At 36.7% G+C, this 22,413-nt stretch overlaps 3 protein-coding genes across 5 annotated transcripts; 2 read left to right on the top strand and 1 right to left on the bottom strand.

Moving 5' to 3' along the window:
• The first annotated feature begins 13,547 nt into the window (after positions 1–13,547).
• Positions 13,548–15,737, top strand: LOC114823198 (uncharacterized). 2 transcript variants are annotated; one of them, XM_029098615.2, is made up of 2 exons: positions 13,548–13,744; positions 14,879–15,737. In XM_029098615.2, exons 1-2 carry the CDS (start codon positions 13,735–13,737, stop codon positions 15,622–15,624), a joined length of 756 nt encoding a protein of 251 aa, XP_028954448.1. In that variant the 5' UTR covers positions 13,548–13,734; the 3' UTR covers positions 15,625–15,737. The 2 variants fall into 2 exon arrangements, with proteins under 2 accessions (XP_028954448.1, XP_028954449.1); XM_029098616.2 differs by having other exon boundaries at positions 13,581–13,830.
• A 412-nt stretch (positions 15,738–16,149) lies between these two features.
• Positions 16,150–18,585, top strand: LOC114823197 (fructose-bisphosphate aldolase 1, chloroplastic-like). The gene is made up of 6 exons (XM_029098614.2): positions 16,150–16,608; positions 16,924–17,193; positions 17,314–17,423; positions 17,532–17,622; positions 17,769–18,038; positions 18,128–18,585. The coding sequence occupies exons 1-6, from the start codon at positions 16,435–16,437 to the stop codon at positions 18,404–18,406; spliced, it is 1,194 nt and encodes a 397-aa protein (XP_028954447.1). The 5' UTR covers positions 16,150–16,434; the 3' UTR covers positions 18,407–18,585.
• A 468-nt stretch (positions 18,586–19,053) lies between these two features.
• On the bottom strand, positions 19,054–22,207 carry LOC114823199 (B-box zinc finger protein 19-like). Of its 2 annotated transcripts, none has more exons than XM_070823010.1 (6): positions 21,898–22,207; positions 21,164–21,260; positions 20,943–21,058; positions 20,608–20,848; positions 20,277–20,371; positions 19,054–19,445 (listed from the first exon to the last, which is right to left on the bottom strand). In XM_070823010.1, exons 1-5 carry the CDS (start codon positions 21,988–21,990, stop codon positions 20,337–20,339), a joined length of 582 nt encoding a protein of 193 aa, XP_070679111.1. In that variant the 5' UTR covers positions 21,991–22,207; the 3' UTR covers positions 19,054–19,445; positions 20,277–20,336. The 2 variants fall into 2 exon arrangements, with proteins under 2 accessions (XP_070679111.1, XP_070679112.1); XM_070823011.1 differs by having other exon boundaries at positions 20,943–21,037.
• Positions 22,208–22,413: the final 206 nt, after the last annotated feature.

The following is a 22,413-nucleotide window of genomic DNA, read 5'->3' as shown; positions in this document are numbered from 1 at the left end:
GTCGCTTTGGGTTTCCTTTTTCTTTTTCTTTTTTTTTATATTTATTTTTAATTTCTTTTTTGCTAGAATATTTTGGAAAATTTGGAAAGAATATAAGTGCCAGTTTGGTAAATCAACTTAAATTTAATTTTTAAAATTCAAAACAAGTGTTGAGACCAAAATCGCATTTTCTTCAGTGCTTCTTAGCTTTGAAAGCTACGAGAATTGGACGGCCTAGATCACTTGTCGTTAGTCAAAGGTTTGGCATAAATAATGATGTTGGAAGCATCAGAAACCGGATAGACATGAAGTTGGGAGTGACCCAAATAATAAAATAGGTGGTTCACTCCACGTAATAAAAATGTTATGATATGAAAATAGTACCAGGTAGAATATCATGCAATAAACTAAAAAGTGATGGACTGACTAGTTAAGAAAACTAGTCAAATAGTACAAATTCATTAGTTAAACAAATTCAAGTTCAACGAATAAACTTAGTTCACTATAAGTTAACATATTCGACAACAATACAGTTTTTATCTCATGATAATGCAATACAAACTTGAGCACAAACATATATCAAGTAATGGATCATATAATGCATGAAACATGATAATAAACTATCATGTGGACAAGTTTAACTACAAAGAACGCAGGAAGTTTTGACCAGAAAAACTCACCTCTAAATTAAAAAATTGGGGACTCTGCAAAGTCCAATCCAATAGAGCAAATAATATTCATACAAGGTACCACATCAAGTTCATTTCCTAGATCTAATCTATGAAGCAACTTTACTGTTGTGCAACCTTACTTTGCATGAGATGGAGATATCTTCAGTCTTCACAAGAGGGTTGCTCCATTCCTTGAGCTCATCTTCTTGTGGCACCAAGACCAACACGTTCAATGTATTATGCTGTGTAGATGAAGATGATATGTAATGTGGATTCAAATAACAAATCAGTTTCTCCAATCAAAAGATTAAAGGATGAAATTAACGAGAATACAAAAATTAGGTCTAAGTGACGATTTGAAACTTAAAGGTAGACCATGAAAACAAAGCAAACCTATTTCTCAATGATTAGAAGTTTAATGCATGAAATACGGTTTGGTGGCTAGGTTTCATAAATAAGGAAGAAAGGAAGCTCAAGAGCTTTGAATGCACTCTACTTCTCAACAATATAATTTGGACAACCAAATGCAAAATGCAACCTAGTTAGGGTTTTAAACAAAAATAAGTTGTTTGTTTTCAGCGAACAAGGACAAGGACACTTGTCAAGCCAAAAAAACGATATGAGCAAATCAAGGGCTAGAAGCTGGGTTTCAACAAAAAAAGTGTCAGTCAGCCCATGTGGATAGTCTTAATTTGTGTGCCCAACTCGCATGAAATAAGCCAACAAAACTGACAAGACAACTAATCTAGTCAGAATGTAACAGGAATTTAGACATGAATGCATATGCATGAAAAAACCTTTGGAGGGATGAGCCATACCCTTCAGCAAGCATTTTCAACAACATCAGCCTTTAATTATAGCATATCCTAAAAACTAATTAGAGCATGTGTGAAACAATTTAGAATATTGACATGCAAAGCCAAAACACCTAAGTTTAGAGTTTACAAGATTTTTTTTTTTAAATAAATCCCATGTCTTTCAAACTAGGTTATAGCTATGTAGTTTCGAGTTTGAAAGTTTTTTACAAGAGCTGGTTGTGATTTAGAAACTCATACTCAGAAATTTTGATGAACAGGTAGACTTGATATATAAGATTTGGGATTTGAGCTTTATATTTGGTTGTGGTTTGAGATTTAGAGATTGGAGATCTGATATATATATATATATATGATTGGTTGTGATATGAGATCTACAATTGGAAAAGTCATGAAAGTAGAGTTGCAGGGCTCAGTGATAGGTCGATTGGAGGTAACGACAAAGCTAAAATTACGGACTGCATGAGTTAAATTTTATCAGGTTATGAGAAAGTGTGTGGTTGGTTGGGAAACGCAATTGCAGATGAAAAATCGACATTATTTGTGAGTAAATATTTTTTTGGGATATATCTAATAATGTGATTGATTACCCCTTTTGTATTGTTAATTTATATTTTATTAAATTGATTGTAAAATATAATGGAGAGTTGAGATGTGGATTTGAATGAAAATGATAAATATGTGTGTAATGTAAATCGGGTTGTGCGCAAATTAGCTTCCAAGGTTGAGCAATCTCAATTTCACCAGAGTATATACGAACTGATGCCAAATGGCGTGAGTAGTATGAGGGGAGACCCACACGTACGATTTTTAGGGAGATATCAAGTCGAAAGATCAGTCAGCGCCTACCCATTAGAGGGGCTGAGAAATTAATAGAATACAAAACTTATCTTCAAGCTTACCTTATTATGATCATTCATAGGGTGGTCGTAGAGTAACTGAGTGAAGTTCTTCGTTTCTTTTGGAAGTGCTGACCCGCAGTAAATCAGAGATGACTAAGTGACATATGGAATATGTCCATGACAACATGTTGTAAGAATATTTTACAATTCTAAAGTGGTCCACATGGCACGGTCCATGTAATAGATATTAACAATCCTATTGGCCAAATTATGAGAAATTGTTCCCTATTGTATTACTGTGATGGATAGTAATTGATTATGGGCTTCAAAGGAAATGGGTCCTCTATCTGCCTCACTATATATATATATATATATATATATATATATTGCATTGCATAGACCCATCTAGGGATGGGCAATGGTTATGGTGGCGGGTAATCGCGATTATTTACCCATAACCGTTTATGTTCATACCCGCATAACCGTTTACCCTATTGGGTAATTGCCTAAACGGTTATACCTATACCCATAACCGTTTATAAACTATTAACTATACCCATAACTGCATACCCATTTAATCGTAATCATATACCAATTTACCCATTTACCCGTTTATCCACTTTTAACGGGTTTTTATCACAAATGGTCCTTGAGATTGATCAAACTCATCATTTTGGTTCCTCACTTTCAAAATCAAACAATGTTGTCCTTGACATTCACTATCCCACATCAATTTGGTCGGTCCATGCATTAAGATTTCGTCAACTATTCTGTTAATTTTTTATGTGGGACCCACTAATCCAATGAAATAGTGGCACGTGGATTATACAAAATAAGAGTTTTATCCATTTACCCGTTTATCCACTTTTAACGGGTTTTTATCACAAATGGTCCTTGAGATTGATCAAACTCATCATTTTGGTTCCTCACTTTCAAAATCAAACAATGTTGTCCTTGACATTCACTATCCCACATCAATTTGGTCGGTCCATGCATTAAGATTTCGTCAACTATTCTATTAATTTTTTATGTGGGACCCACTAATCCAATGAAATAGTGGCACGTGGATTATACAAAATAAGAGTTTTATCGCAAATGGTCCCTAACATTGATCCAACTCCTCATTTTGGTCCTTGAGTTTCAAAAGTTGGTAAATTTGGTACTTGACTTTCACTACCGCACATCAATTTAGTCATTCCGTTAAAATTTCATCAATATTTTTCATTTGTGTGTTGATGTGGTCCCACTAGTCCAATCATATTGCTCAATGTGGATGAACTATAAGAAACTATTTTTTTAAGAGTGAACCAACAGACGATTATTCCGCGCTGACATTTTTCTAGCATCCCACAACTCCAATCGGAAAAAAAAAATTCAATCTAAACTGGATAAAATCGAATCCAAATTCAATTCAAATTTGATAGGATTATAACCAACTAGAAAGAATGAAGAGTGAGTTCAAGAGGCCAAGTAGTTTAATGGTGTCATGGTGCCTTCCTTTTCTTTGTGAGCATACCCTAACGAAGACGATAATGACTTCTTTTTTTCTTTTAGTTTTGGTTTATAGTTTCTTATTTTACTTTTAGTTTTAAATCTTAAAAAAAAAAAAAAAGCGAGTTTCTTATAGTTAATCCACATGGCGCCATGCGATTGGATTAGTGAGACAAAAAATATTGATGAAACTTTAACGGAATGATTAAATTGATGTGTGGTATTGAAAGTCAAGGACCAAATTTATCGATTTTTGAAACTCAAGGACCAAAATGAGGAATTGGATCAATGGCAAGGACCATTTATGATAAAAACCCTTATTTTTTGTAATCCACTTGTCATCATTTCATTGGATTTGTGGGTTCCACATATAAATTAACACAATAGTTGACAGAATCTTAACAGAATGACCAAATTGATGTGCAGTATTGAATGTTAGGGACGACATTGGTTGATTTTGAAAGTGAGGGACCAAAATGATGAGTTTGATCAATCTCAATGACCATTTGTGATAAACCCTTTTTTTTAACCCATTTACCCATTTTTTCTCCCATTTACATTTTTTTTTTAACCATAACCGTATTCAACTCCAATAATTGAAGTAATAATTTACGAATAATATTTTTAACTGTTATCGATCAAGGTAATATAATATATTTGCTAAGAATTGATTTGTTACTAACAAAATACCTCTCATTACTTGAGCAACCATATTGAAAAGTCATGTATTTTCGACATATTTTTCTTCTATACCCAAGCAAGTCTTAAATTATAATATCCATATAATTACAAAATAAAGCTTCTAAAAACTCAAGGCACTCACTATCTTAAGTTGAGGATATTATAATCAATATGCACCAGCACTGGATGTTATAAGCACCAGGATGTCATAATTGAAATGAATGTTATAATCAATATGAAATTTCTATAGAAAGTGAGTGTTGTGAACACGATTAGGGTTTTCACATTCAAATAGAGGCAAGAGAGAAAACAACTATTTCCTCAGCCGTTGACTGAAACCAATTGGGATCTCATAGCATTTGCCATCATGTCAACCAATTGGGATCTCATAGCATTTGCCATCATGGATCCAAGTACGCTTGGTTATTTATTGTATTTCCGTATTTAATGCATATGTGAAGCTTTATGGTTCCAACTCTTGTGCAGTATAGTGTCGTATAGGTCATTGTAGTGACTCCGGCTAGATTGACTTTTGAGCTATGAATTCAGCCGTACAAACTACCACAGGGGTTCCAACTAACATGTTATATTTATATGAAATTATTCTTACCTAAATTGCTTACTCTGTTATATCTTTGCATGGCATACATATGAATATGATTATGTGAAGCATGATTTGAATTGATATAATTACATATATATTTATGTATATGCTTATATCTTGATTCTAGGAAAAATTATACATGTTTTACAGCGAGGGGTTAGATATGTTGATAAATGAAATAGTTCTGTAAAACATTTGTTTTTGCCCACTCACGTTTTCTATTTTGCGCCCCTTTAGGTTTTAGGTAAGCTTGTTGTCGGTAGCCTTGAGGATTTCGGTGGTTCTGACCTATCAAAATAATAGTAGGACATCTTATGGTACTATATAATTAGTACTTGACCTATTGGACTGCAGCTAGACTTTTTATGCTCTGATTAGGAGTATTTACTTTTGTATCTTACTCCTAACACTTCTTGTTTAGTAGTGCACTCTAGTAGATTCGATTTTAATTATTCACATATTTTTTATCTTTATTGCTTCCGCACTGTGCACATGGCTACGTCACCCTTACGTGACGGCCATCATGCCTTGATCTCGGTCGAGGTGTGTCAGAATACGATAATGCAGGTAATGTTTTTACACATGCTTCTTAGTAGGCAAAACACTAATATTTTGAGCACTTTTGGATTGTAGTGTCAGTGCCCATTTCTCTTCATTCGCTTGCTTCACCTACTCCCTCACTTAGTGGAACCAATTTCTCATATTGGAGTGAACAAGTTCAATTTCACCTTGGTGTCCTGGACCTTGATTTGGCACTGTGAACTGATAAACATGTTGTTATTACGGAAAAATCTCTCTATAATGCCTGGGAGAGATCGAATAGATTGTGCATGCTGTTTATGTGAATGACTAAAGCGAGCATCGTAAAGACTAACCTTCCTTAGGCTGAAACTGCTAACAAATACTTGAAAAATATTGAGACTCATTTCAAGACTGCTGACAAGTCTCTTGTTGGAACATTCATGGCTGAGCTTACTGCTACGAAATTTGATGGTATATGAAGCATGCATCAACATCTTGAAATAACTAATAAAGCAGCAAAATAAAGACTATTGGGATGAATGTAGATGACTCCCTTCTTATTCAATTTACTTTGAACTCCTTAGGCCATCTCCAACCGAGGGCTAGCCAAAGGGCTCTTTTTAGCCCTATGGGCCTCCAAGATATTAATATTTTAATGAACAGTACATGGTCATATTTGCATCCGTCTCCAACCATGGCCATATTTGCATCCGTCTCCAACCGAGAGCCAAAGGCCCATAGGGCTCATTTTAGCCCTGTCACAAAAAATCGTCTCCAACCGAGGGCCAAATGGCCAAACATTATTTATTAGTTAAATTTAAAAACTACAACAACTTAAATTTAAAAACAACAACTTAAATTTAAAAATTACAACTTATATTTAAAAATTACAACTTAAATTTAAAAACGACAAAATAAATTTAAAACTACAAATTAAATTTAAAAACAACATTAACTTAAATTTAATATCCATAATCAACATCTTCTTCATCATCCGTCATTGTAGAAGTATAGTCAGAGGTAAACAACTGCCGCCGAGTCATAATTTCTTTTTTTTTTTCCTATCAAAATAGGCCTTACTCATTGGAGTGTAATTCGAAGTGTTCCTTTCCATATTCTTATCATCCATCTCTTCTTGTATTTGTTTGGCCCATACTTCATGCCTACACTTCCTTTCTTCCACCTCAAGGCCTTTTGCTCCGCCATTAATCGCAATGAGGCCGCCACTTCATGTTGAGCGGCATAATCATCATTTGCCTTACCCTTTCCTTCAACTTTCGCGCCTTGTTTCGTCCCATAGCCCTAGGTATGGAACCTTCACCTGAAGACAGATTTTCTACCCTTGTTTGTTGAATGGTAGGACATCCATCCTCATCTATATCTGCAACTGATGATGCAATTCCAAACACCGGCATAAGAGCTTTATGTGGTGGATCTTTAAATAAAACTCACCCTTTACAAATTTCCTAACAACTGTGAAACTGAAAAGGTTTCGAGTTGCTCTCCATATACAATTACTCCGCTTGGCGTACCTAGAAAAAAATTAAAGGAAATTAAATGTAATATAATTAAATATTTAAAATAAATTATGAAAACACTTACTTCGTCGTAGTAATTAGTGTCGCTTTCATGTCTACTTGTAGCTGCTAACAATGATTGATGTCATTTGTTCAAACTTGGCTGAACATGTTTCTTCCATCTTGAAGAACAACTCTCATGGTTTTGGATATTTAGTGGAGCGGTGCCTTCATAGAACTCTAAGTAATTTTTTGGACACACAAGTCCAAACACCGTCATTTGTTTGACAATTCCCCCTCACACTATCATCCGACACCCATGTATAAGCCTTGCAAAGAGCTTCATCTTCTTTTCGGCTCCAAGCCGTACCTTTCATTGTAGACAAGGTCATTTGAAAATTATTGAAAAAATTGAAGGATAGATTTTTGAAAGAGGAAAGAAAATATGAGAATTGAAATGGTGAAAATTTTGTGAGGAATGGTGAATGAATGGTTTAGGTATTTATAGGAAAAAAATTAGAATTTTTTAGAATTTAAAAAAAAAAAAAATTGGCCCAAAAAACCAAAAAAAAAAAAAATGAATCCAACGGTAACTGGTGTCAGCTGGTCGTTGGATTCAAATTTTTCTTTAAGCAATCCTGTCGGTTATAACCGATAGGATTGCTCTGATTTTTTGGCAAGCCGGGGTTGGCTGGCTAGTTGCATGCGACCAGCCCTTTGGCTCTTTTAGATTTCGTGGGGCCCACGAGCCCTCTGGCCTAGCCCTCGGTTGGAGACAGTTTTCGGGCTATTTTCGGCCCTTTGGCCCTTTAAGAAATTAATATTTTAATGAACAATGAATGACCATATTTCTTACCATCTCCAACCGAGAGCCAAATGGCCATAGGGCTCGTTTTTGCCCTGTCACAAAAAACCGTCTCTAACCAAGGGCCAAAGGGTTATAGTATGGAATGTGAAGAATTGACATAAAATGAGGTAAAATAGTATGAAATGGTGAAAAATATATGGGAAATGGTGTAGGAAAATATTAGAAATTAAAAAAAAAATGTGGGCTAGGCATAAAAAACAAAAAATGGGTTGGGACCTAAAAAAACCAAAGCCCTAAACCCTAAAATGGGCTAGGCAAATGTAAAAGAACAAAAAAAAAAAAAAAAAGGGCTAGCCAGCCGGTTGGCCTTTGGCCCTTTTATGTCCAGTGGGGCCCATGAGCCGTTTGGCCTGGCCCTAGGTTCGAGATGATTTTCGGGCTATTTTTGGCCCTCTGGACCCTTCGGTTGGAGATGGTCTTACGTCCTCTGTATGGGCCATTTCAAATCAAATATAATGCTATTAAGGACAAAGAGAGAAAATATAAAATGGTCACTCAAATTTTTATGTGAAGATTCTTCTTTATAATTTTTTTTTTTTTTTTTTTTGTGAGGATTCTTCTTTGTAATGTTTTTATTTATTTATTTTTTTTTTTTTTTGAAAGCTAGGAATTCACATTCCAAAGCTAAGAAGCCAAACAGGAACCAGAAAGCCTACCACGAGGCATACACCATGATAGACCAACCAAGAACAAGGCAATGAAAGGGGATACAACCAACAAACACTTCAACCAAGTAAAGTTGTCACAGACCCACACAAAATCACACATCTCCGTAAAACCAGGAGAAGCAAGAGTAAACTTACCCTCTTACAAAAGAAAAGAAAAAAAAAACCAATATGTATGTGGCGGTGCAATTCGGCCGGCTTACAAAAGCTCTAAACTGTAAACAAACCAATTCATTACGATTCAATTCAATTTTTGGACCCTTTAACTTTTTGGAGAAACTTGATATAAGTACCATTTTTTTATCCAATAGTAAGAATAGTCCAATTTATTAAAATAAGTCCAATTCTTTAAATTTAATTATTTTATTATCAATAATTATCTATTAAATAATAAGATTTATTATAAAAATTAAATTTCTTCCTAATTATCTCATTGATTATTTCTTTTTATTTATTTATTTTGTTATTTCTTGTTCTTCCTCCCACTTTAAACCTCATTTATATATTTTATTTTTAATTTTTATAATCAACCTATATCACAGGTTAATTATTTTTATGTATCTATATGACAATTTTTTTTATAATCAACGTGTCACAAATTAATGTGTCTTGCTTGTAGGTATATTATGTTTTTTTCTTACTTTTTAGTTAGGTTTCATATCTTGCTTATATGTATAATATACATTCTTATATTTGTTGCTTGAGTTAAGGTAGAATTATCACAGCCCGTCCTGGGATAATTTTATCGATGATGTGAAAGGACGGCTTTACCCTTAAACGTGGGTAGTGGTGTGCATCCTTAAACGTGGGTAGTGGTCTACGTACATGACTTAGGTTTAGGTCCAAGTTATTTTCCTAAGTATGTGGAACTAATTGGAATTAAGTTGTTTTGTTGTTTTGCTTGGTTGGAGTGGACAATTTTGGACCACATACACACTCCAACTCTCTATCTCTCTCTCCTTCCCGTGCACTCTCTCTCTCTCCTCCCTCTCGATTTTCTTCTGTTTCCGTCAACTTTGTACGGACGAACGCCAAACTCACATTTCACGCACGGATCAACGTCAAGAAGGTAAGATTCGAACTCCTTGCAAGTCCATGAGTTCATATATGCCATTTTTAAATCGTGAAACCCTCAAAAACTCGAGAAACCATCACCCCCGATTTGAGTACTGTTCACATGGTCGTTATTATGGATGTTTTAGGGAATTTTAAGCTCGTAGGAAGCTTTAGGACTTTCCTACGAAGCTCGAAGGACAAAAACCAATAAATTGGACGTCGGGAACCTGAGATTTGCGAGTTTTAAGTTTGGCCGGATTATCGTGGATTTTTCCGGTGAGATCCCGTGAATTTTAGGTCCTAAAATTAGTAAGGGTTTGTTCTACTTGTCTTAAGCTTCATTTTGGTATATAATTCATGAAATTTGGTTGAGAATCGGACGAGAAATTAAGGTTTGAAAATTTTGCAATTTCCGGCGACGGCGACGATCACCAAAGTTCGAAGGTAGGGAGGAGATGACGGAATATTGCTAACGGTGTTGGTTAGTTTAACGGATTCCATTACTATTTAACGAAATATTCCTAATGGGGTTAAGGGATTCTGTTAGGGTCCCTGCGCGTGGCCGCGCATAAGGCCATGCCCTTGCCGGCGCGTGAAGGCTCCAAAAATTATTTTTAAAATATGGGGATGCTCGTGAGGTTGTGTAAATCACGTTAGTATATTCAAACATCCCATTTGAGCAATGTATCAGAAGTTATTAGCTAGTATTAGTTATGTGCTTTAAATAACGTTTTTATAGTTGTTTCGCATATAGGGGAGACTTATCCTGAGGACGAGCGCAGTCAAGAGCGGCTCGGGGGCTACGACCCTTCGACATACCAGTGAGTGGGCTTTTGGTTTTCAGTGTATACTTATATACTTGATGTTTTCCCAGAAAATGCATTTAAACGAGTTATGATTTTAATTGCCATGCCAAATGTCTTACATTTAGAATATGCATATGATGTTTGCATATATATAATATTGTGGTGCTGTGGACGCTCAGGTAAGCTCAAGTGAGTTTATGATTTGTAAATGTGAATAACGGTTGTGATTAATTGAGAAGCATAGAGTTCATAAACCTGCACCCCGGGTGATTGTAATTTAGCCAAAGATATAGTACAAGCCTGTTTATAATGCCACCTCCCGCACTCTATGCTCACATTGGATCCAATTTAGGTGCACAGTCTTGTCGTACATACCCTTATAGGTGGTTCCAACTCGTAGGTGACTAGCAATTTATCGCATAGCTATCATGAGAGTGTAGCACTGAGCATAACTATATTACACCCAGTCCTGTCGTACAGACCATTACAGTGGTTCCGACTCGTGTGCAGTGTAGTGCCGTATAGGTCATTTGCAGTGACTCCGGCTAGATTGACTAATGGGCTATGAATTCAGCCGTACAGACTTCTGCAGGGGTTCCGGCTAATATATTATTTTCCATAAATCTATTTTTACCTGAGTTACTTATTTTGTTTTATATTTGGTATGGCATACTTATGATTATGAATATGTTAAGCATGATTTGAATATATATATATATATATATATATATATATATATGTATATATTTATATTCTATTTATGGGAAAATTTATACATGTTTTACGGCGAGGGGTTAGTGCATTTTAATGATGAAATGGTTTTGAAAAGCATTTATTTTTGCCCACTCACATTTTCTATTTTGCGCCCCTCCAGGTTTAAGGTAGACTTGCGGTTGGTGGCATTGAGGATCTCGGCGGTTCTGACAGAATAAAATATTCGTAGGATATCTTTTGGTACTGTATAACTAGTACTTGTCCTACTGGACTGCACCTAAACTTCTATGCTCTGATTAGGAGTATTTACACTTGTATCTCACTCCGAGCACTTCCTGTTTATTAGTGCACATTAGTAGCTTTCAGTTTTTATTTATTCGTATATTTCTTATCTTTTTTGCTTCCGCACTGTGCACATGGCTACGTCACCTTCACGTGACGGCCAGTATGCCTCGATCTCGGTCGGGGTGTGTCAAGAATGTTTTGTAAATAATTTATGTTAGTATATTAGTTTTTTTTTTGTTATCAGATATTAATTAGATTTTTTAGAGTTGAAAAATTCTTAATATTAGAAAATTTTAATTGATTTTTAATATTTAAAAAAAATATAAAATGAGTATAAAAGAAATAAAAACATATAATTAGATAACTTGACTCACTCCTAAAAACCATCTATATTTTTGGACCTAGATGTAAAAGCCCCTAACTTTTTCTTTAGTCAAAATTGAATGAAACTAGCCACTATACCGATCAACCGATTTGGTCAATTCGGTAGGATTGCTCTTATAATTGAGTGTTAAGAACATTAATAAATTCTAATGAGGGCACATATACTTACAGGAAACAAGAATTAGATTCACTTTAATTATTCAGTTCATTGTGTTTAATGTACAATGTGGGTATAAAAATCATTTCAATTCTTTTAGCTTTCTCATGTATTACTAAAGAGGCTGTTCATATCTTTAGCGACTATTTCAAATTACTTATTTTGTCATTAAAGGTTTATTATGAGAAAAACATGAAAGAGAAAACAAGAGCAGCTAATATGGCTACCTAGCTATGAGGTTTTGAAAAAAAAAAATAGTAAAACTTTTTTGTATTTAATTTACTATGTAGCCTGAAACTTTTATTTTAGTTATTTTTCTTTTAGTTTTGTTGACAGGGTTAATTTGGTTTTGCTTCCTTTTTTTTTGTTGACAACGGGGCATAAGCCCAAAAGAAAAGCAAGATTACATAAAAATATCACAAGCTACGAGACCTAATTATATTTGCAACTGATAACCGATGACAAGAAGGAGGAGCTTGCTCAAAAAATGCTGGACCCAAACTGCATGACAAACCCAAACTAGTCAAATCATCAGTAACAATTTTTTTTTCATGATAGATATGATGAATTTCACAAGACCAACTTTGGTGCATAAAGACACGACAATTCAATACTAAACTTCCTAGAGGGTGGTTATCCACTTTTGCAATTGAAATCAATTGAACCACAAGAGCAAGATATGATTCTACCATAATTTTTTTTAATTCCATTATTCCATGCAAGTTGCAACCCAATAAAAACACTTCAAACTTCAGCACATAGAATCTCACCTCAATCAAGATTAGCACAAAACCAGAAATCTCTATGCTCAACAAGTTTTTGAGGACACTGCTAGCACCAATGAAATTGGCCTCTCCTTTTTAATTGACAAAGAAAATTTTATCAATAGGTAATTTAGATATAAATTAAAAGGGTAAATCTCAGTTTACTATTCTCAAGTTTCGTGGTTTTTAACATTTAGTACGTAAAGTTTTTTTCATCCCTGAGTCATACCTAAAGTGTTAATTTTGAGACAGTCTCATACATCTGTTAGTCTGGCTGTTAAGTCTTCCGTTAACTGATGACGTGATGCCCATGTGGACAATGACTAGGCGTCACGTGTCATTAATGGTCCACGTGAAATTTTGGGAGTCGGATTCCATCGTAGAGATGGACGCGATTGTTGCTTGACTTCTACACGGCAAGACTCTCCTTCTTAAGCAAACCCCAGGTTGGGACGAGACTTTCTTTAAGCCTTGAGCCCAACTGCTCCAGTGGGCTGGAGTGTTTTTGGATGGCAAGAAGTGAATTGGGTTGCCTATCCCCAAGTCAATAAGCAACGGTGAAGTTGCTCTAAGACCTCTCACTTGTAATAAGTGAAGATGAATACCATTAGGATGTAGTATGACATAAATAAATATTTTTTTTAATGAACGATATTATCTACACTAAAAAAAATGGATGAACTTAGATTTAAGTTAGTAATAATGTAGTTCAGACACAGATATGACGAAAAATATATCTTTTAAATTCAAATTGCTTTTTGAAATTTCAGGGAGTGAAACCGTATCCGATAGACTCGTAAACCATATGAAATTGTGAATCATTATTCGTTTCTTGGGTCGTCTTCTTCCTTCCAAAGTGTTCGTCTTTTTCTTCTCCCTAATCCATAAATGCTTCTCCAAATTAGGGTTCTCAATGGCACAAGGTAAGCTCCTCAAGCCCTCAAGCCCTGAAGCTTACTCCATTGTCGTCGTTAATTCATCTCCCATTCCTGCGAGTCCCCTTCCCAAGGTTTAGGGTTTTTTTTATCTGATTAGGTTAAGGGTTTATGTTTAATTTTGCTATTTTATTTCATTTTAATAAGTGCATAAATATCTGGAAATTTACTTTTTAATGTGAAATGTAAAGCAGAAAATGATGTATAGCAATATCTTCATGTGTATCGATTGTCTATTTGTGAATGTTTTGCTTTGGTGCTTTGACAAGAGTGAGTGGTTTCATTGATATGTTTGAAAAACCTTCATCCCGGTTTCTTCCGAAACAGAGCATTATAGGTGAAACTTATGAGATAAAAGGAAATTTTGGAACATTATGGAGTTTAATCACTTGGATAATTAATGTGTTTCACTGCTACAGTTAGACATTATTGCTATACATAGTAAATGATTAGTTGGAAAATGTTTACTCCAAGGTTGAATTCTCAGGAAATTAGCTTCTAATGTATGAAACTCCATACCTTATTGAAGCTCGAATTTACTCAAAGGAAACCCTCAACAACAAATATGGATTCAGATAAAAGAAACAGAACAGATGAAGTCACAGATGTGGTTAAAGCACCCGAGTTCGCTACCATTCTATTGTATTTGTTGTTAATTAGTTGTTTCCATAATCTGCTGCCCTTGTGTTCCTGTATTAGTATGAACTTCATTGTCTGTTATATTGCTTGTATTTTCTTTTGGTATTACATGAATATGTGAATATCATGAATGAAGCCATGTTAGGTTTCTTGGGTATGTTTTGAAAAGGCTGTCTCCAATGGTGTCTAACCAACGTACTGACTTCCTCTGAAATGATTGGAAGCTAGGTTTTTTCTTTTTTTTTGTCATTCAGTTTTTTGTGCAAGGAGCGTTTACATATTTTTTTTTTTTGGGATTTTTTATTTTGCTCTAAGTTTTCATGTCAGAATGGAAAATGAACACGGAATTTGTTTGTGAACATTTAACTGAACGTGTATACTGACAGAATTTAATCACAATCACATGTCAGCATAAATTGTTTTGTATTTGCAAAAAGCATGGCTTGTACTTGCTTCTACTTACTGTTTCCCTTAAATTTGTAGCCATGGATGTTGGAGATGAAGTGATTGAAGGCACTATTCAGTCTCTTATCATGGATTCCCTAGAGTCTTTTAAAAAAGGCGAGGTACTTTCTCCAGAGGATGATGCTTGGGTTGATTCGTGCCTGATTAACGAATTTGATGTTTTCGATGACAACTGGGACTCTTTGAAAGGTGCCTTACAAGAAATCCTTGGTTCTCAGCCGCCTGAATCACTCAGCTCTTCTTCACTTGTAACTGATGGTTTAACCAGGGGAACTGACATCGTGATACTTCCATCTCGTGAGCGGGCAGAAACAAAACAACTCCGAAGAAGAATCCGAAATGCTGTTCTTAGTATTGGTGAAGAAGCAGAAAGAAGTGATGAAGATGATGATGACGACATGCCAACTGATGAGGATATGAATAATTTGCAGTCATCAACTTTTACGGGAAATCCATTTTTGCCAGGATACAAAGATGACCCGAGAATGACGGAAAACCTCGAGTTAGGAGCCGATATCAGCTCTTCGTTATCTGAGATGGAGCCTTCAACTAAGGATATTTTCAGGGTTTGGGATTTGGATGTTCCTGTGGAGGAAGACGACGACCTGGTAAAGCAGTTGAACAAGGCCCTCGAAGAAAGTTTGCCTCAACCGGTCCCATCAACTTTTGATGACTCTGATGTATGGAAAAGTATGAAAGTAGATTCGGTTGATGATCTAGTTTTTGGGCTTGCAGATCTATCTTTGGATCTCAACTCTAGTTAAGCATCTTGTACATTAGAATGATAGAATTCTGCTTTAATTTCATTATTTGTTGCGGTGTTAATAATCGACTTGCTGTTGTTTCACAATGTCACATGACTCATTTATTTGTTGAACTCTCCTTATGTTATGTTCAACATCGTACCGAAAGGTTTTGTGGAGGCAAGAGCTTGGAAGTAGAAAGGTTCCTGTTCGTGCAAATCAGCATCAAGGGGCCTAAACCACTCATCAGCATTGTATTCAACCATGAATCTGCTACTTAGTGAGAGCCATTAGATTGAAACAAGAAACAACCTATCGCCGTCGTTTATGTGGTGTGGAAAAACACCAGCACGGTCGTAGAAGCTGACCTGTAATGCTATATACCGTCCACGTGGTTTTCCGTCTCGTCGAACCTTAACGTTAAACCATAGCCATTAGTCAGTAAGAAAGGGGGAAACAAAGCAGGAGAGACCATAACAACCTCATATTTACTTCCCCATTTGGAGAGGAATATCTTGACACAAGTCTGTTTTGGACGCTTCGCATTGTGAGCGTCATGCATTTGTCTTTTTTTTCCAAGGTGAGAAAAAAAAACCCCATGTCTGAACCACGTACGCAGCCAGCCAAGTCTGCAGGTTATCATCCACATGGCACGCCGGGATTGGTCGGAGCACACCAGCCTCAAATTGGACATCTTTGTTCTACACTAGACAGTTATAAATATAGAGAGCGAGTGCATGTGTGGCAAAGAGCAAGAGAGCTTTGCCGGAGGAGATAAGATTATTTTACACTTGCTCTCTCTCACTTGGCTGCTACTCTTTACAGCTAACGATGGCTTCTGCATCTTTCCTCAAGTCTTCTCCGATTCTCGACAAATCTGAGTGGGTGAAGGGCCAGACCCTCCGCCAGCCTTCCGCCTCCTCGGTAGTCAGATGCCTACCCACTGCCCCAACCGGTCTAACCATTCGTGCCGGTTCCTATGCTGATGAGCTTGTTAAGACTGCTGTAAGTTTTACAACGTTTTAGTTACCATATATGACTTGAACGATTTACTTATGCTCTCTCGAAAATATCCGCATACGAATTATATTTTTTACGCGAGAAACTCTGAAAATGTTACTTGAATTGCCATCTTGTTATAGTAATTGAACATGTTTCTTACTCTGATAAGGTTGATTTTTGTTTGAACCATGTGGAACAAGTTGATAGTCTGATAACGTAACATGCTAAACCGTTTAGTCATAAAAGTTCATCTTTAACTTGCACCTTTGCCTATTGAGGTTTGAATTTGATGAGGTGTGGTTTTGGTTGTCGGTATAGAAAACTGTTGCGTCCCCAGGCCGTGGAATCTTGGCCATGGATGAGTCCAATGCAACCTGCGGCAAGCGTCTTGCCTCAATCGGGCTAGAGAACACTGAGGCCAACCGCCAAGCCTACCGTACCCTACTTGTGTCTGCTCCTGGCCTTGGCCAGTACGTTTCAGGTGCCATTCTCTTTGAGGAAACTCTCTACCAATCCACTGTTGATGGAAAGAAGATCGTTGATGTTCTCATTGAGCAAGGCATCGTCCCCGGGATTAAAGTCGACAAGGTAAGCTGACTGAAATGCAAAAATTTACATACCAAAGCAAGCTGCACGCATACTCTCCTGTAAGCATAGTATTAGTACATAAATTATGGTAGCTGCATGTTCTGATTATGATAACAACAGGGTTTGGTGCCCCTAACTGGTTCCAACGATGAGTCCTGGTGCCAAGGTCTTGATGGTCTTGCCTCTCGCACTGCTGCCTACTACCAGCAGGGAGCTCGTTTCGCCAAATGGTACGGATCAAATCTGAATTCCCCATGTTATTTTGGCAACTAATTCTAGCTCCATAAGGTAAATTGATGACAGTAAAATGTAACGTAATTACCAACTTGATGAACTAGGCGTACCGTTGTGAGCATCCCCAATGGCCCATCAGCTCTTGCAGTAAAGGAAGCAGCATGGGGTCTCGCTCGCTACGCTTCCATTGCACAAGTAAGAGAACTGATATGCTATGCAAGTTGATTTCATATATGATTGACTAATTGCTATTAAGTTGCTACTTAGACTGCAGGGTTTTGTTTTGTGTCTAGTTAGGATGTGTTTCTGATTGAGAAAGTGCTTGCTTCTTGATTCTTTAGGACAGTGGTTTGGTCCCAATTGTTGAGCCAGAGATCTTGCTTGATGGTGAACACACCATTGAAAGGACTTTCGAAGTCGCCTTGAAGGTGTGGGCCGAGGTTTTCTTCTACCTAGCCGAGAACAATGTCTTGTTCGAGGGTATCCTCCTCAAGCCAAGTATGGTTACTCCTGGTGCAGAGGCCAAGGAAAGAGCCACCCCTCAACAGGTTGCGGACTACACCCTCAAGCTCCTCCACAGGAGAATCCCCCCAGCTGTCCCCGGGATCATGGCAAGTGTTCGAAAAACTTGATACTAATTGTTTTCTTTTGTGATGAGAATATATCATGTACCGATGATGAAATTGTGTTTGTTGCGCAGTTTTTGTCTGGTGGACAATCTGAGGTCGAGGCAACCCTGAACTTGAATGCGATGAACCAATCGCCAAACCCATGGCACGTGTCGTTCTCCTATGCCAGAGCTCTCCAAAACACCTGTTTGAAGACATGGGGAGGCAGACCCGAGAACGTGAAGGCAGCTCAGGATACTCTGCTCATCCGTGCCAAGGCCAACTCACTCGCACAACTTGGCAAGTACACCGGAGAAGGAGAGTCTGAGGAGGCAAAGAAGGAATTGTTCGTCAAGGGCTACGTGTACTAAGTAATTTGTACCGACGATGTAGATGATGAAGAACAAATAGCAGATGGTGATGTTGATGTTAATGGAGGAAGGAGACATGGATCTCTTATGTGTGTAATGCTTTATAGCCATGAAAGACTATTTTTGTTGATGAACATTTTATGTGCTTTTTAGCAACTTAATAAGCTTCTTGATGATGAGTTAGTTAGCCGGTAGTTATTCAATCGGATATTTTCATGCTTGAAGTTTGCGTCTTCGGTTGATAAGTTAACCTGAACCCCAAAAATTTTGCTACTTTCAGGCATAATTTTTCAGAAATCCATCAGCTTGATCCTTCGCGGCACATAGCTCGTCTGGAAAAAACTTGGAAATGTTTCAGTGATTTCTCTCAGTCTGATAACATGGTTCGAATCATTAGACTACATCAAAATCTATCAAGATGACCAAGTTCGAATCAGTAGACTACATTAACACATCCCCACCATGCGTTTCTCAGGGATGTCTTCAACTACTGTTTCTTGAAAATGTTGTACGAAACAGGTGTTCCACATTCATGGTTATATGAGTAGCACATGATGCAGAGAACATTAGACTCCCATTTCATGCAACGGGTATAGGAAAAGTTTTCTCCCTCCTTGGATCGCCTTTGTGCATACACAGAAACTATATAAGTAATCCTGATTAAGTTCTCATTTAAAAGCCAAATCACATGAGTTTTTGGGGAAGCATTCAACTTCAATTGAAACTAGTTCACATTTCCTTTCTAAGATTTGATAAAAATGTCATCGAAGTGCAAGTAAGAGGAATGTCAACAGCGGCATTGTACTTCGATAACTTAACTTTGAACAAACTGTACTAATGACTCTCACTTATCTCTCTTTCAAGCTAAACACATTGCTTGTGATAATACAAACTCAAAAGAGTTTTCATCTAATCTACTTTGCATGAGTAACGTGACAGACTGATGCTGATCCAAAGAAAACAGAAGAAAGGTACAAATTAGAATACAAGTGCGTAAGTCGTCAACCAAGATTGTGCAACGGTAGTTTGTCCACAACATCTGCAGCCACAATGTAGAGGAAGAGAAGGGTTTGCAAATTTATTGGACGACGATGACAAAGAACAGAGATAATCTCATTAGATAAAAAACGTGATCAGACAGAAAACAGAAATACAAATAGTTGGGGATCTTAAACAAGTTGTTTATATCTACACTCGACCCATTTCAAAACAAGAACCGAAAAATATCAGCATCTATGTGTTATTTGATAAACAGAGTTATTAACTTTCTCCCGACTTATCTTTTCTTCGATCGAGTACACAGTATAATGGGAAGCCAATATAATCTCCACCTCTTTATTTCTAGCAAACCTTTAAAGATAGTAAGGCTAATAAGCAAAGTGGAGGGAGAAGATGCCCTTCCCACAAATGCACAACAGGTGCAATTTCTTTGTAATGTCAACCATCCGTCTCAGTTCAAACTTACCATCCAAGTTCTTGGGGAAAGAAATAGATTACCAAGAAGAAATTGCGGCTTTGTAAGCCTTAATTGTATCGTTTTCTGCTAGCAATTAAAGTTGCTCAAAACCAAATACGTTCTTTGGGACTGGTATCAAAATATCCCTCCTTGTTAGTGACCCAATATGAGAAAAGTTTCACTCATTTTCTAGCATTTTGAAAGAAAAAATCCAATGCAGATTCCCATGTATTTTACATAAGCATGTGCATGCAAACCATTGATTTGAACAATCCTTTTCATTTCTGAATTTAAACACATCAAAGTCAATGCTAGAGATTTTTCCTGAGCTATAAGCAGCAATTTAACTTCGTACAAGAAAATCTTGAAAACATAAAAAAAATGGATGAGGATAATATGATACGCAAATTGTACCTTTCTCACTTTTCAGGCTATTTTTTGAAGGATCCAACTGGAACGACACTTACAGATTCGTCATTCAAGCCATATAGAACACCCACACCTTGTTCCTAAATATGAAGGCAAGATAAATGTTGTTTTGATTACTCAAAATGCTTATAATGTACAAATAATTTTTTTTTGAGAAGAATAAAAGGGAGAGAACTAGAGTTCACAACTTTCAAACTGCATGTCAATAATTTGCACGTTTAGAAGACAAAGAATCCCTTGTTAATAAGAAGACAAGAATGCCTTATTAAAGAACCCAACCAGATAGTAAAATCAACATGAGGAAATATATTTTTACCTGGTTTTGAAGCTTGCCTGCGTATTCTTTGGGGCCTGGTATTAAGATCAATCAATGTATTGTCTATCTTGTAGTCACCGTCAATATTGTTTTCTAGGACTGCAGTTGGAGAGATATTGTGATTATGTTCATTCTCTTTTGGTTTTACATCGGGCAGCTGATTTTCGTCCCTTCGTACCTTCTTTTGGTCAAGTGGTTGAAGTCCTAGTTCCTCTGAACGGCCAAGCTTATTCCCTGGAAACTATAGAGAAACGCCCCAAGAGAGAAAAGAAATTAAGCCCTGGAGGCCTATATACATAACCTTAACCCAAACCCTCCAGTAGAGAGACACAAACCTCAACTCTCTGCCTGAAGAGGAGATACCTCCCATGGGTTCTTTTCCCACCGACATGTACAATCATATCACACTGCAGGCAAAGAGAACTACCATCTACCTCACAGTAAAAGAACGCTACATGTATGTTTTCCAAGGGAAAATAAGTCTTGAAAATTCTTCTACATAAGTTTAACATAGCTCACAAAAACTAAAAGTTTAAAACATTGAAGTCTAGCATACCAGGTGCATTTTCGCAAATATCACAGCAAGGAATGTCACTGGGTGTGGCTAGCCCAACCCGTACATGTCTATTGGCAAGTCTATTACACAGATGGACCTGCAATTCCAACACAGAAGAACAAAATCATGCTTCTACTACAATTTGAAAGGAGAGCTATGCAAAGCAAAGAAAAGACTAAGAATTCAAACATCTTCGGTAGTCATGATTTCCATACACATAAATGGCAGAAAGACTTCAAAATTACGAAGCAAACGTCAGACTTGTGTATAACGCATGATTTTCGAACCACGCTACATTCAGATAGCAACCCATCGCCAATCACTTCTCTAACCAAACATCTCAAAATTCATCACTAATGTGAACTGTTGATTAAATTTACCAATCTCACTTTCACAATTCCAAATTGTATAGTATGACTTCCACATCATCTGGGTACTCATAGTTTGATACAAAACCTCGTATACTCGCCAAACAAGTTCAAGCAGTAAGCAATCATGCTTAATCCCCCCCCCCGCTCCCCCTTAATGTAGAGTATTGTTTGTACTAAAAAAAAAAACCACCAGTGAATTAGCTTGCAATAACCAAAATCAAGACTAACAATCAGAAAACAGACCCACAAAATTCAATTTCCCAAAAACTTGCAAATGTTCGTGCTAAAATCATTGGAAGGATCATATAACTAAAAGTCAATGTTTGCATAAATAAAAGCAAAGGGAAAGAAGAAATGAAGAACCTTTTCGTCACAGGAACGGCAAAGGGCGGCCTCGTCGGCGGCACAGAAGAGGATGGCAGCGGCGCTCTCGCACACATCACAAAGCGTTCGCATACTGTATTCCCACTTCTTCTCATATACTCATCCGTCCTTCCTCCTGCAGAAAGCCATTGTTTTTCTGGTTTCCTCGGAGACAGGCAAAATACAAAGGGGGTGAGGGAGGGAGGGAGGAGAAAATCGAGTCATCGTATATAGGTAGTGGGCAGGTGGTACTCCGTACACGTTACGTTGATGTGTATGACAGTTTAGTTTTTGTGTTTTCTTTTTCTTTGGTTTCATTACTATTTATGGAAAACGATTCTTGTGGTGGCGACCCTTCAATTTTCACTTGAAATTAATTTCTTCCACTACAATTTATGAAAGTAGACATGTGGTTTTCATGTTTATTTATTTATTTATTTTTCATGGTTTAGAGCCAATCATTGAAATTAAATTTTTTATTTATTGTAAAAGGAGTGTGAATGCCCTATATTGAAG

This window comes from Malus domestica, chromosome 05, assembly GCF_042453785.1.
Source record: "Malus domestica chromosome 05, GDT2T_hap1".
NCBI classification, from domain to species: Eukaryota; Viridiplantae; Streptophyta; class Magnoliopsida; order Rosales; family Rosaceae; genus Malus; species Malus domestica.
Note: the sequence above shows the minus strand (reverse complement) of the source record. Positions and strands in the feature narration are given on the sequence as shown.

What these genes read in the sequence shown, in the direction of transcription:
- LOC114823197 (XM_029098614.2), top strand. Translation starts at nt 16,435, where the DNA reads ATGGCTTCTGCATCTTTCCTCAAGTCTTCTCCGATTCTCGACAAATCT. An exon ending in CCGGGATTAAAGTCGACAAG is followed by an intron (nt 17,194 to 17,313) that starts GTAAGCTGACTG and finishes TGATAACAACAG; the next exon opens with GGTTTGGTGCCCCTAACTGG. An exon ending in GGAGCTCGTTTCGCCAAATG is followed by an intron (nt 17,424 to 17,531) that starts GTACGGATCAAA and finishes TTGATGAACTAG; the next exon opens with GCGTACCGTTGTGAGCATCC.
- LOC114823199 (XM_070823010.1), bottom strand. Translation starts at nt 21,990, where the DNA reads ATGCGAACGCTTTGTGATGTGTGCGAGAGCGCCGCTGCCATCCTCTTC. An exon ending in GCCGTTCCTGTGACGAAAAG is followed by an intron (nt 21,261 to 21,897) that starts GTTCTTCATTTC and finishes TTGGAATTGCAG; the next exon opens with GTCCATCTGTGTAATAGACT. An exon ending in TCTTCAGGCAGAGAGTTGAG is followed by an intron (nt 20,849 to 20,942) that starts GTTTGTGTCTCT and finishes GTTTCTCTATAG; the next exon opens with TTTCCAGGGAATAAGCTTGG.